A 15,109-nucleotide genomic window follows, 5' to 3' on the forward strand; every position below is an offset into this window, starting at 1 on the left:
CTGGAATTCTCTTGGTTTTCTTTCCATTTCCTTTTCTTCTTTACAGTTAACTTTGTCCTGAACATACTACTATGTTCTGAGGGATTCCACACATCTTAAAACAGAGCTTTCATTACAAACAGTAAAACAATTTCCACATGGTTCCACTTTAGCTCATCTTAGAAGCATCCAGAACTTAAATATAAAATTAATAAAAATTTTATAATAAAAAAACCCAACCACCACAAAACCGAACAGGATGTTTAGCAAGTGAGTTAATTTTGGTCTGATTTTTCTTTTCAGCAAATCAAGACTGGGCTTTTAATGTTTAATAGATATACTTTCATTTTGCCCTCTTTTACAACCCCGTCTTGCACGCTGGATGATGTTACCTGAAACTGAATCACTCACATGTGCAAAGCTCACTGAATCAGTTTCCTTCACATTGAACATCATCATAAAATTAGGTTAACATTTTAACACTTTAAGTACACATTCCCTACTGCATTTTTTTGGCTTCTAAACGAGCGTGGTTTCCAAAAGGTCATGTTTTTTCCAGCTGTATTAGTACAAGTTCTCCACCAGACTGCACGGAAGGAGAGCAGTATGTGGTTTTGGGCACGCTCCTCCCATAGGCAGCGTTTGCTCAGAGCCACCACACTAAGCAAGCCCCGATGTGGTTGGCATTAAACCTGCCCTTCTTTCCAGCCAGCCCCACAGCTGCAACACCTCAGTGGCTGCCTGGAAAATCAACCTTTCCGTCTCTCCTCCAAAATGCTATTGCTGTGTCTCATATTCAGCAACACCAAGTTCACCACTTCTAACACGGTCATCAAATAAAGGCTCTCCAAATACAAAAGGCCTGGGGTTTCCTACCCTCCGATAGCACTGGTACCTCCCAGGGCCCTGCTCAGCCAGCACCGCCGTGCCACACACACCGGCAGCCAGCTGCTCTCCCGGTTTGTGCGGGGCAGGTTTGGAAAAGGTCCCCCCACGGAACAAGGGGCACCGTGACCTGCTGGAGGTGGCGGCGTTTCTCCTGTCGGAACAGGCCCTGCTGTAACGGGGCAGGTGCTAGGCCGCGTTTTGCAATGCCGTCTCCTCTTGCCATCTGTAGGTGGGGGGGAATGGCTCTGTCCGACCTCTCCCCTTTTCCCCCCTCAGAGCCATCACCGACTTTTCTCCCTCTAACCCACCCCGATCGCTCTCTCTGACAGCTGACTGTCGGCAGCAGCCCAGGAAAAGGCGTTTTGCCCGCCAGCAAGTGACTCGCAGCCCTGCCCCAGCCCTACTCTCGCACAGGGCTGTTCCCCTCCTCCGGCGGAGGGCCCAGCGGACGACCGGGACCCCCACCCTCTCTCCCGCCCCGGGCCGCCGGCGGGGGGCGCCCGGAGGCGCGGCCCGGCGCTCCCTCAGGCGCGGCGGCAGGAGGCCCCTCCCCGCCGGGCGACCGGGGGTGGCGCCCCCGGGGACCATGGCGGCGGCGGCGGCGGCGGGCTGGGCCGGGCCGGCGGCGGAGGCTTAGCGGGCGCCCCGCGGGGCGCCGGTCGGCATGGCCCGCGCCCTGCTGCTGCTGCTGCTGCTGCTGGCCTGCGCCCGGCTGGGCCCGCGGCCGGCGCGGTGCCAGGAGGCGCCGCAGACCCCCGACTGGCGGATGACGCTGAAGACCATCCGCAACGGGGTGCACAAGATCGACGTGTACCTCAACGCGGCCCTCGACCTCCTGGGCGGCGAGGACGGCCTCTGCCAGTACAAGTGCAGCGACGGTGAGGCGGGGCGGGGGGCTGGCGGCGCGGCCGAGACCCCGCCGGCCCGCGGCGACCCTTGCCCTCCCGCTGTCCGGCTCGCTTCAGGCGGCGCGGCCCGGTCAGGCCGGCCGGGGCTGCGGGGGCGGCCGGCCGGCCGGCCGGCCGGCGGCAGCGCTCCCGCCGGTCCCGAGCGCCGCTCCCTGGGAAACGGGGCGCAGCCGCAGAGGAAGCCTCAGGAACAAGTTCTTACACACGTGTGTGTGTGTGTCTCTCTCTCTCTCTCTCTCTCTCTGTGTTCAGATATGTAACCTGCCGGGAGCCGACCCCGGCTGCCGCAGAGGGGTGCCAGGCGGGCGGTGCTCCAGAAAGGGGAGTTCTTGCCAGGCTTTCCACCGGCGCTTCAGGAGCGCCCCAAACCGGGAGGTTCGCGTAGACCCTCTTGATCTCTCTCGGCTGAGTGGACTTAACGCCCAGCTCGCTGGGTTGGATTGTTTGTCGAGTCAGGAAATGAGTTTGGTGGTGGCACGCTGACTGGCTTCTCAGGAGTGCCCGAGACACCGTGACATTTCCTCTCTGTACTGGAATATGCACTTTTCAAATACGTGTTTTCTACTCCATTTCTTTTAATTGTGGCCTCGGTTTGTTTTCAATACCGAAACAAGGTGGAGAGTCATTTCTCAAATTAGCTCCACAATCTTCCTGAACTTGGGATGCAGAATTCCCTGTCTTGCTGCACTAGTAACTGTTCCAGGAGACATGACTTTAGCAGTCTCTACTAATTTAAATGTTATTAACGTTATAGTTGTAGAAATAAAAAATGATGTTTCATTCCAGTTCATTTTAAAGGTTAAGCTAAAAAAATCAGAGCACTACTGTTGGTTGCATATAAAGCACAGAAGTTCTAATGAACTTACTCTTAAGTACTCTCTTCTTTAATGTAATCCTAGGTATTGCACGCTTAACTGACACATCAATTTCAGTAAATCAAGCTTTTTTTTTTTTAACTTGGGAAGCTAACATTAACACTTGCTCAGGTGTCTTGTCCCCCTTTTTTAAAAAAATGCTTAGTACCCCTAAGTTGTAATTTGGTAAGAATTGATATTCAGGTGCCTGAACACATGTTTAAGTTAAAAATATAACTGATACTCTCTTAAGCCCAACAAATGCCTTTGGTGAGTTTTAACAGTGCTAAAATGCAAAAAATCCGAGGCATGATAAATTACCTTTTTCAGGATCAAAGCCCTTTCCTCGCTACGGATATAAACCATCACCACCAAATGGTTGTGGATCCCCTCTATTTGGAGTTCAGGTAAGTATTTCCATTTTGGGGCTTCTTTGTGTGTCTTTCATACGTCAACTTTCTGCGATGTGGGTGGTTTTTTCCCTCCCCCATTCTGAGGATGAGACAGCATCCATGTACAATGTCCTTGCTTTTATCAGCTCCAACACAAGCTTTGGTAACAACATATGGAAAATGTTAGTATTATAAATGAACATAACAGAAACATTTCCATCATTGGCATAAAATATTATAGGGATAAAATGGAATGTTGATGATTAATTCTAATTTTTTAATGTTTGATTTAGTGTTTTGTTCTCACAATCTTGAAAGCGTTGAATAACCCCAACTGTAGCCCTGTGAGAGTGAAGCGTTTGGCTCTGACTCTTGTTGTCCTTGCTGATGCTAATCCATTTTCCTTAATGCTAGAAAAAAAATATGGGTTAGTTTATGTACTGGGTCTGGCTGGGATGGAGTTAACTTTCTTCATAGCAGGCTGCATGGCACTGTGTTAGGGATTTTGGGCAAAAACAGTGTTTATGGTTTTGGCTATTGCTGAACAGTGATTGCACAGCTTTGGGACTTTCTCTCTTTTTTCCCCACTCTGCCCATCCACCACCTCAGAGCATAGGCTGGGCCTGGGCAAGAGGTTGGCAGGGGACAGAGTTAGGGCAGCTGACCTGAACTGGGCAAGGGATATTCCGTACTGAGCATACAGGCATGCTCAGCGATAAGAGCTGGAGTAGTGGAAGAAGGGAGGGGGTGGGGGGTGTGGTAGTGTGTGTGTTTGGCTTCAGAGGTGGCTGTTGCTCAGAGGCTGGCTGGGCATCCATCTGCTTGTGGGACACGGTGAATGACTGCTTTTGCACTGCTTATTTTGGGGCATTTTCTTCCTCTTTCATTCACTTACTAAACTGTCTTTATCTCGACCCACAAGTTTTCTTGCTTTTGCTCTTCCTGTTCTCTCCTCCATTCCGTGGAGGGGGTGGGGGGCAAGCAACTCTGTGGGTGCTTAGCTGCTGACTGGGGCCAAACCACCACAGCTTACTAGAGGGGAACAGCAAAATACAGAGATAAGTGAATGACAGCTGGATTGATTGCAATAGTCTTTAATTTCGAACTGTTACAGTCTATTCATAGGCTATATCTTTCTTAACTGGAATACCAATGGAGTTTGCGTGGGGGGATTTTCTTCACAGTTTGACATTGGTATCCCTTCGATGACAAAGTGCTGCAATCACCACGACAGATGCTACGATACTTGTGGCAATAAAAAGAATGATTGTGATGAGCAGTTTCAGTCCTGCCTGTCCAAAATTTGCAGAGATGTGCAGAAAACGCTTGGAATCTCAGAAAGTGTCCAGGGTAAGTGTGAAAAAAACCTTCCTTTTGTTTCAAGTTTAACCGAGCTTATTTGGCAAAGAATCTTTGGGCAGCACAGTAATGCACATTTTCATAAGCTGATGCTGTTACTGAAAGATGCCTTGTTCTGTCCCTCTGTCATGCAGCCCAGACACTTGTACAGTAGAGCAATGACAGTGTAGAAAAACAATCAGGGTTAAAACCTTGAGGGGGAAAAAATAATGCTTCCCATTTAGGAGTATGAATAAGGGAATACAACTTCATCAAAACGCATGCATAATTCTTGCATTTACTGTAGCATAGCTGAATATCCACTGTTCTGCTGGGTGATTTCTAAATCTCTACTACATGTGATTGCTAGTAAACTGTATGAAAATACTGAATTGTTTCCTTTTACGAAATAAGATATTAGAATAATATATTGCCATAGTGGAAGTAGTTAATGCTATCCCTTAGTGAATAAATTTTAGGGTTTTTTTAGTAACAGGCCATATGATACTCCTTCTGGTTGTTGGCCTGCATCTGACAAATACCTGACATAACCACACTTTTTAACTTGGACAATTTCACTTTTACAATAAGTAGTCCCACTGAGAGCAGTTAGTTTTTAGAACAAGCCTATGTTTGAACTTCTGAGATTCATTTAACTGCAAATAAGTCTTCATGTTAGTGTTTAGTGTCAGAACTGATAAATATTTATTCATTTCTGTTGACCTGCTGTTAAAGATAGCAACCTCTGCGTAAATTGGGATGCAAAAAGTGAGGGGGTAAAACAGCTCTTTCATCTTTCCAAGGCTAAGTGATGTTTCTAACACTGATGACATGCCATATGCAATGAATTTTCTTGTTCATTTTGTTTGGCATACGAAAAATCTTACTCACAACTTAAATGATTCTGTATTGGTTCAGTCTTTCATTTGACAATCTATTTGCTATGCCCAGAGAAGATTGCTTCTTTCTTAGAGTCATTCTCCGTTTGCCAGAGTAATTTCTGTTAGTTTCATATTCCATTCAAAGAGTACTTTTAACTGAATGTCCCTTTGCTTGCAGCTTGTGAATCAACTGTTCAGCTGTTGTTTGATGCGGTTATACATTTAGGATGTAAACCATACCTGGATAGCCAGAGAGCTGCATGTATGTGTCGTTACGAGGATAAGACTGATCTCTGAAAGAAGATACTGAGATCTCATGGTGTAGAAGAAAGTCAAAGACTCCGCTGGAATGAAGCAAGTGTTTGGTTACAAAGCTTTACACTTTTCAGACAGTAATATATTAAACACTGACATGAATATACTGGTTTGAAAGTCACTATGATATTCTTCCTAATGTAAAAAAGAAACAAGTCATCCTTCTTTTCCCCTTTATGCCAGAAGCTTGGAAACTGAAGTTAGTTTCCTTTGGTGTATGTCCGCTCAGGGTATGCTATTGTAAAACACTAGTGCCATTTTAAAGTTTTTAAGAAAACCCCATAATGGGGAAATCAAAGGCACAGAAGAGTTGTATTGAATTCTCAGATGATTTTTAATATAGGTCAAATTTTAGGTTTACTACCAGTCAATGCATCTGATAGATCCAACAGGAAAGAGTGTTTTGTGGGCGTTAATATGGCATCTTAAATAGCCTGTATTTTCATGCTTGTGGTACAATTGCCTTCAGTTCTCTCTGATGTATACTGTCCTGTGAGTTTATTTTTTAAAAAAACAAAAACAGACAAAAAGCCCCAAGCCCTTAGCAAGGGTATACATCTGCACTACATATTTCTAGCTGATTCTATATCAACCTTACTTCTGTAGCACTTTCACATCAAATATATTGATCCTTTTAAGGCTTGACTACTAAAATGAACAGTTTGCAACCTAAGGATATACTTTTGATTTGACAAAACAGTGGAATGTAGTTGCTATGTTATTTTAAAAATGAATCAAATGTTTATTTTTCAAATAAAACATTTTGTGTTGTGTATTATATGCATAGAAAGGATATATTGTTCAAAGAAGTTGATTTATATTTGTCTTGTGGTACAACTTGGTTACTGTATTCATCTTTGCTTTCATTTAGTCCATTCTGATGAAAACTAAAAGGAAGTTCCACAGTTAGGGTCAGTATGCCCGGCAAACCTTTTTATTTAAAAATGCCCTCTGTGAGGCTGACAGATATTTCAGCCTGTATTTCTCTCATCTGTTCCCTCTCTTGACTTTTCTAGCTGAAATCACCTGATGTCTCAATTATTTGGGGTTTGTTCTCTGTACTGATCTTTCATTGCTTATCTCCAGTTGTCAGTCCTTAGTTAACTTTGGCATTAGGTCCTGTGTTGTAAAGATGTTGATTTGCTCTCCTGCTGCCCTGGTTCTGCCTTAGAAATCCACAGGAGAGAACTGAAAATTAAAATATTGCATCTGTGAACAGGGAGTGGAAATCATGCTAAAAGCCTAAAATTTACCAGATTCACGGACTATAATGTGATTCCTCCTCTGGAAGTACTTTTATATATTTTTTTCTTTACCAGTTGCTTGTGGTATTTTTGTTTTGTTTTTTCACTAGAACTTACTGTATGTGACAGTGAATGTAAGTGCCTCATAGAATAAAGTTCCTGATAAAGTTCTTTGGCCATGGTTCCTTTTCATATTTGTGGATATGAAGTAGCACTGCAAGAGAAGTATTACTATAGAGTTTTACCAAACTGTGCTTGAAGAACTTGTAGTTCCTCTAAATTTGGGGAAATTTATTTTCTGCCATAGAATTGAAACAACTCTGAATTACCCTGGAATTCCATGGTTGGAACCCTTAAGGTCTTTTAGCACCAAAGCAGGGAATGGTGATGGCATTGCTTGTTTAAAGTAAAGTACCACAGTGAGTCCAAAACACTATAATTCAGCTAGATGACTGTTGAGTTGGGTAGAAACAAGCTTAAACTAGATGCTTAAATGAATACAGAAAATTTTTCACTGTTGGAAAGAGCTGGGTTTTGTTCCCTTCTGTATTGACCTGTAATTATACCATGACAGCCTTCCAGAGTTTCCTTCAAACCATCTATAACACTAAAAAGAGCTTTAACACTGCTGGATAGCACTTTGATAGTTCTGCTTGCAAAGCAGAGGAGGCATTTGACTTCCTCCAGGGAGTCTTTACTTTGCCTAAGCTTTTCCTGTAGCAGAAATCCTTGATTATAGTTACCCGCAAACTATACAAAATATATTTTACAGGTGTCCTGGTTTCAGCTGGGATAGAGTTAATTTTCCTCCTAGTTGCTGGTATAGTGCTATGTTTTGGGTTCAGTATGAGAAGAATGTTGATAACACACTGATGTTTTCAGTTGTTGCTAAGTAATGTTTAGACTAAGTCAAGGATTTTTCAGCCTCTCATGCCAAGCCAGCAAGAAGGCTGGAGGGGCACAAGAAGCTGGGAGGGGACACAGCTAGGACAGCTGACCCAAACTGGCCAAAGGGGTATTCTAGACCATACGACATCACGCTGAACAATAAAACCGGGGAGAGTTGGCTGGGGGGTGGCAGCCTGCTGCTTGGGGACTGGCTGGGCATCAGTCAGCAGGTGGTGAGCAACTGTGTTGTGCATCACTTGTTTTGTGTATTCTTTTATCATTATTATTATTTTCCCTTCCTTTTCTGTCCTATTAAACTGTCTTTATCTCAACCCACCAGTTGTTTTACATTTTTTTCTGATTCTCTCCTCCATCCCACTGGGGGGGCAGGGAGTGTGGCATTTAGCTGCCTGCTGGGTTAAACCACAATACTATATATAGCAGCTCTTGGCATTTGACTCAATATTGCATGCTTTTATGTAGTCAGTAATAGTCTAAGTATTGCAGTGAATTTTTTTTTTTTACAGGTTAAAGTCTTAATACAATTGCCGTCCTCAGGCTGTTTTGCTTTCCTGGATGATCTGAATAACAGCAGTGTCCCCACAATCAAACTTTCTTCTTCGAACTGCAGTTCTGATATATCCATAATGCTTTTTCCAAAAGCACATGGTGGAGCATTGCAACAATCTGAAAGTGTTTCACAACATGTACATGCATGTATAACAAAAACTTTCATATACTAAGCCGGAAATGCACACCAGTCAAATGCTACCTTAGGCTTCATACATTGTGATCAAGTTACTGGTGACTCATATGAACACAGTGGCTGACTGAGCATGCTCTTAGCCTCCAGCAAAACAAAGTGTAATAGATGTTTGATTGTCGTATTAGGATCTAAAAGTGAACTGTTGGACTCGGAACATGGCTGATGATACAAGTTCAAACTGCTGAACAGAAAGCTGCTACAGACTCCCAGATTTCAGTTCTACAGCTGCTACTTCACACAGGATTCTTCCTGCCAGTGGGTTTAAGGGCAGCTCTAGTATGAGCTGAGAGATCTGGGATTTGCAGTTTGCAAAAAAATGAATCGGCTTAATAAGAGTGTAAATGTTTTACAGTGGAAGATGCTAAACTCTTACAATAGTATCATGTTCTAACTAAAGTATACACAAAGACAATTTAAACAACAGTTTTATCTTGATCTAGCTGCCTACTGGCAGTCTGAGGATAACAAGTCCAAACAAGAGGAAAACAAGCAAAAGTAATTAGAAATACCCATTGCTCCTTTAACTAAAAGGGAGACATCTTGTCTAAAAGATGTAGTCATGCAAGAAGCCTGTCTAAAAACAGGCCAAACAGGCTGGGTAAAAATACCTAAAATCCCACTCTAAATCCGCTTCCTTTTGTGCTTGTAGCAGCAATCTCTATGAGCGTATTCACACCTGAGTATTCCAGAGCCTACATAGAAATAGGCTGGAAAGGAAATTCAGATCCATCCACGGTACAAATCTGCAAAGCCCTTATACAGAAGCATGTTCTTTGTCATTTGCTTTGGTTTAGAAACTGTTGCTTCTTATGCAATCAATTGGTGAACAGTAAGTGCCATATAGGGAAAAGGCTGGGAATATCAGCGTTTGTTAAGACACCCTGGCACTGGTCCCCTCACAGTTCTAAGATCATCAAAGAGAATGATGCAAGAATAGAGCAAAGCTGCAAAAGTATTTACATCCAAACCTCTCAAAGGCTTACATGTGGGTGCCCAAATGAAAATGCATTTTGAGTAACAGCAGTCTTTCAGCTTCTAGTACAGTTTTGAAAAAATGTCAATATAGTAAACGCAGTAGCTTCTCACCATATTTCAGGATGATGCCTATGTATATGACAGTGCAGTTATTGAAACACGGTCACTAAAGTAACACGTCACAGGAATACAGATAATGCATAACAAACTTTAAAAGTAACAGGAGACGCATTCACACATCACCCTTCCATTTTCCCGGCCGAGTTTCGACCTACGACAGCCGGCCCTTGCAATCTCCCGAGCAGGAGAGACCCCACCAAGCCGCTGGCATTATGGATCTACCTTCAGGGTGCGGCGGTCTCCCCGCAGCCCCAGGAAGGCCTGTGATGACGCGGAAGTCACGGACGCTGCACACAATCAATATGATCAAGTAGATGCCGCTTTATTGCTCAAGTAGCTCGGGTTATGTATACATTCTAGTTCTTGCTCACGCATAAGCTATTTGTTGATTGGTTAGCATGTGCTGTCCACGCGCCTAAAGCAATAATTTGATTGGACAAGGTTTTCTGATCACGCGCATGGTTCTCTCCGCCTGTATCCTGTTCTGTATCCTGCTTTCAGTCAGGTATGCCCAACTTTGTCCTGCTTTTTGTGCTTGCTTCATCAAAACTGTAGCAACAGTTGACCTGTGCAACGTCCTTGAGGCCTGCTGCCTGCAAAGGCCTCTGGCTCACAAATTAATCAGGTCCATCGTGCCTGGATTGTTCACTATGTGTCCATTGCTTTCCAAGTATCCCACAAATCCCTCTTTTTGTTTTTGAACAATCCAGACTTTGGCCATTGCGTTCTGTACCATCTTTCCTATACAATTGAGTATACAAGGGATAATTCATAACAAGACTAACAACATTAACAAAACAATTCCCAACATTTTTAACAGATCTCTTATCCATCCCGTAATTCCCCAACGAGTAAACAGCCTGTCTAACCATCCCAAACCATCACTAACCTGCAACTTTTGAACTTGGTCCTTCATCGTTTGTATGGCTTTATGAATTGATTCAGAGTGATCAGATAAATTCATACAACACATTCCATCTAAATCTTCACAACCATGACTATGTGCATCTGCCACAGTTGTAAAGATTTTAAACTTCGCGGATTCATTCCAATACCTAAACCAAATCCCACCTTTTGACAAGCGGGGTACGACTGCACAATGCCTTGTGCATCAGAGACTTTCAAATCAAACTGTTGCGCTAACACTTTTGCCGACTGATGAAAAAAGTCGTGCGATACTCGGGCCTGCTCAAACAGGTTAATTCCTTGCTGCTGCCATGCAGGAGCAACTAATTTGTCCGCGGTATTGTTGCCAATAGATAATCCATGCTGAAATTGATGACTGTGGATGTGAGTAATAAAATATTTACTTCATCTCTGATTTAACAAAAATAATAAGTGCATCAACAACATATGTAAACCAGGATTTTTTACTTGCTTAATCATTGCTCGTTCCAATCTTTGGGTGGTTCCCACCACATACAAGGAGTCTGACACAACATTGACAGGTGTATCAAGCCAATGTTGAAAGACCCACAAAACTGCTCGTAATTCTAAAGTTTGCAAAGAATCCCCAGCATGTCCTGAAAGTAGCTGTTGATGCCACTGATCATTTTCATACCAGGCTACAGCAGCTCATTTTAATTTTCTTCCTGCATCTGTAAATACTGTTAATCCATCAACAGGAGTTTCTGACCTGACTGTTTTTTCTTCAGATTCTTGATTTTGTAACAATGGTAACAATTTATCAGAGGGATAATGATTTGTGATCTTTCCTGGATATTCCGCTAAGGCAATTTGAATCGTTTCTGAGGTGGCCATTAGTCAGTCCAAATAGTTTTGCCTTATGGGCACAAGCATGGCTTCAGGTTCATGTCCTGAGATTTCCAAAACTCTTTTTTGACCTTTCATCATCAGATGCGCTAGTTGGTCAATTTTAGTATATACAGTAGTTTTAGGTTGAAAAGGCAAAAATACCTATTCCAAAATAGCAATTTTTTGTTTTGTTATTTGAACTATCATCAACCCAATGAGGTGCTTTCGTTTAACAGAAGTATTAATCAATAAAAATTGCAACGGTAAGTCATTTATTTTTCTTTGCACACTATTAGAAACCACTTTGTCAATGACCTTATCGAGTGCGTCTTTTTGTTCCAATGATAGTTTTCGGTAATCGTTTGCTCCTGTTGTTGTTCCTAACAATGGCATCAAGGGCTCTAAATCATCATTGGTAATTCCCACAATGGGTCTTACTCATTGAATGTCCCCCATCAGTTTTTGAACATCTGTAAGATTTGAAATTTTGGAATTCAACACAATTTTCTGAGGCTGTACCACACTTTCTGTAATGACCCAGCCTAAATATTTCCACGGATGTGAACATTGGACTTTTTCTGGGGCTATTTTTAGACCTTTAAGCTCCAATTTTTCAGTGATCTCTGTTAAAGTTTTACTCGTGTCCATATTTTCTCCTGCAACCAATATATCATCCATATAATGATATATCAACAATTCTGGATTGTTTCTTCAAAAAGACTGCAATGCCCATGATACAAACGTCTGACATAATGTAGGTGAATTTTTCATGCCTTGTGGTAACACCACCCAATGGTATCTTTTGGCTGGTTCTTGTTTATTAATTGAGGGTACTGTAAATGCAAATTTTTCAACATCATTGGGATGTAAAGGAATTGTGAAAAAACAATCTTTCAAATCAATAATTAATAGTTTCCAATGTTCTGGAATCATAACAGGAGACGGCAGACCTGGTTGTAAAGCACCCATATCTTGCATGACCGCACTTATTGCTCGAAGGTCATGCAACAATCTCCATTTTCCTGATTTTTTAGGGATTGCAAAAATGGGTGTATTCCATGGACTTGTGGAAGATACGATATGTCTTGCTGCCAATTGTTCATCCACTAATGGTTGTATTATTTGCAGCCTATCTTGTTTCAGCGGCCACTGATCCACCCACACTGGTTCGTCTGTTTTCCAGGTGAGTTTTAATACAGGCTGCTCTTCAGAGGCCGCTCCTAAAAAGGTTGTGTAACTAAACGAGCACCCATTTGGGATAAAAGATCCCGACCAATTAGAGCTATCAGTAAATGCATCACATACGGTCGAGTAGTTACCACAGTGCCATCTGAAAAACAAAAAGAAATTAGGACTTTGCTGATCACTGTTCGTTCAACGCCTCCTACTCCCACTACCCCTGTAGCCGCGGGCACTAGCGGCCACTCACTAGGCCATCTGCCTGCAGGGATGATGGTAACGTCAGCCCCAGTATCCATCAGCATAGACATTGTCAGGGATTGTCCGTTAGGGTGCAACATTGTGACTCTTTCCTCAGGCTTTCCTCTAGCAATGTCAACAGCTAGCAGCACTTGAGGTTGGCCCGTGGAACTGAAACCCCCGTGGCCTCGTTCCACGGCCTGCGCTCTGGGCACACGTGCACGAAATGGTACCAACTGGGCTATTTTCGATTGAGCTGGTATGGTAACAGGAGGGGTCAGTGTATAGACCATAATCTTTATCACACCACAATAATCTGCATCAATAAGTCCTGGCACTATAAAAATGCCCTTCCGAGAAACAGAAGAACGACCTAATAACAATGCACTTAGCCCATGTCCCAGTGGTCCTTTTTGATCAGAATCTATTAGTTGTACTTCAGAGGTTATCAGTGTAGTGTCTACTGCTGTTGTCAAGTCCACCCCTGCGCTTCCGCTGGTTGCGGCTGCGCAGCGGTCCAGGCACCCCGTATTTGTGTCGTCACGCGTGGGTGAGTTGCGCTCTGTAACTTGTTTCCCGATTTCCTGCACTCTTGGGTGTTATGATTATTTCACTGACAGTTTACACACCATTTTTTCTGTGAGTCACTTGGGTTGGATTCATTTGGACCAACAGCTATTTGGCTTCTGCAATCCTTTTTAAAATGTCCCATTTTTCCACAACGAAAACATTTTTTACCTTTTCGCCCTCCTTTGCCTTTTGTTAATAGGGGTTTTACAGCTGCTCCTACCGCAGCGGCCACCACTGTTGCTTTTTCTGATTCTAACATCCGCTCTGCAGCTTCCAACAGCTGAGCGGTGGTAGAACCTTTTGGCAGTATACTAAGAGCCTTTTTGGTTTTCTCATTTGCATTATCAAAAGCAAGCATATCCAAAAACTTGGTTTTCATTTCAGGATCTAAATCAGGGTGTGCCATGATAGCAGCATGCAATCGATCTATAAAAGCTGAAAACGTTTCTGTGGGGCCTTGCTTTACTGAGGTAAAGGTATGTTTAATTTTCTCATTATGAACGTTATTCAATGCTTTAAAAGCTAAGTCTTGACTGAGTTGTAGGACTTCTGTGGCGAATTGTGCCTGCCAGTCTGACCTGGCGAAGGGACCCGAACCCAATAACATTTGGGCTTGCACTCCAAACAGAGGATCCCCGTTCTGTCGTGGGATAGCGGCTGCATTTTCACAGGCCGCTTGCCAGTTTTGATAAAACTGGAGCTGCTGGGATGGCAGCAATAACATTTGCACAATCATTTTAACATCATATGGTGTCAACAAATGTGCAGAAAATAGATGTTGAATAACAGATTGACTGTATGGTGATTTTAACCCATATTGAGTGACTGCTGCCTTAGCTTCCTTTAAAACTTTCCAGTCTAACGCTTCCCAAACAGGGCCCCCATGTGCCCCTGCCACAACTGGGAACTCAGATGGAATAATTTGACCGTCAATTAAAGCATCTCTGATTATCCCCTTCCATCTTTTTGCCGGATCTCCCACCCCACCCTCTGTTAATAAGGTCGCCGGAGGTAGCAGTGGCAAAGGAGCCACAGCACCGATCTCACCCGATATGTCCTGTGAAACAAAAGGATTCATTGGAGGTGGTCGCGGGAACAACGAAAATCCTGTGTTGAAAGGTGGTGGAGGCGCAGGAAAAGTTGAAGACGCCGGCTCAGGCTTCACCAACGGCTCCAGGCGGGCTTCGAGAGCCTCCAGCCTTTGTAACAGTTCCCCCAATTGTGAATCCCCCAAACCTATTGCCCGTTCCTCCTTTCCCTCGAGCGGGGATGGAGGACTGGATGGCAGCAGTGGTGGACACAGGGATGAAGCAACTGGTTTAGGTGATGGAGAACGGGAAATAGAGACTAAGTTGTTTCCCGTCTCTTCTGCTGGTGGCGGTGGAAATTCCGCCAGGCTGACGGCTTTTCCCAAGGGCTGATCTCCGGGCTCTGGATCTGTTACCGCAGGTTTCCTGGCTGCACTAGCCCCTGCCCCAGATACACGGGTTGGAACAACGGCTGGAATTTGTGGTGGCGCAAAAGTGAAGCTCGTCGAGGATGGCATCCCTTGTGGCCCTTCGGGCTGCAGGGCGGCAAAAGCAGAAGCTGCTGCCGAATGTTCCACTTTCATATTTTTTAAGGTTTCTATAATTAACTTCCACATTGTGGAGTATCTGCTCGCCTCTTTTGAACCTGAACTTATGTTTTGCCATAGTTCTTGCCCTATCTTTTCCCAAGTAGGGATGGCAAAAGCATCTCCAAAAGTAGGGAGTAAGCTTTTTTCTCTCGCCCATAGTAACAGGGCTTTCAGGGTAGACGAGTCATAACTTAATCCT

At 43.8% G+C, this 15,109-nt stretch overlaps 1 protein-coding gene across 1 annotated transcript; it reads left to right on the plus strand.

Moving 5' to 3' along the window:
• Positions 1–1,428: 1,428 nt before the first annotated feature.
• Positions 1,429–6,970, plus strand: PLA2G12A (phospholipase A2 group XIIA). Its single transcript, XM_052774660.1, has 4 exons — positions 1,429–1,745; positions 2,960–3,036; positions 4,206–4,371; positions 5,419–6,970. Exons 1-4 carry the CDS (start codon positions 1,532–1,534, stop codon positions 5,535–5,537), a joined length of 576 nt encoding a protein of 191 aa, XP_052630620.1. The 5' UTR covers positions 1,429–1,531; the 3' UTR covers positions 5,538–6,970.
• The last annotated feature ends 8,139 nt before the right edge of the window (positions 6,971–15,109 follow it).

Source organism: Harpia harpyja, chromosome 2 (assembly GCF_026419915.1).
Source record: "Harpia harpyja isolate bHarHar1 chromosome 2, bHarHar1 primary haplotype, whole genome shotgun sequence".
Lineage (NCBI taxonomy): Eukaryota > Metazoa > Chordata > Aves > Accipitriformes > Accipitridae > Harpia > Harpia harpyja.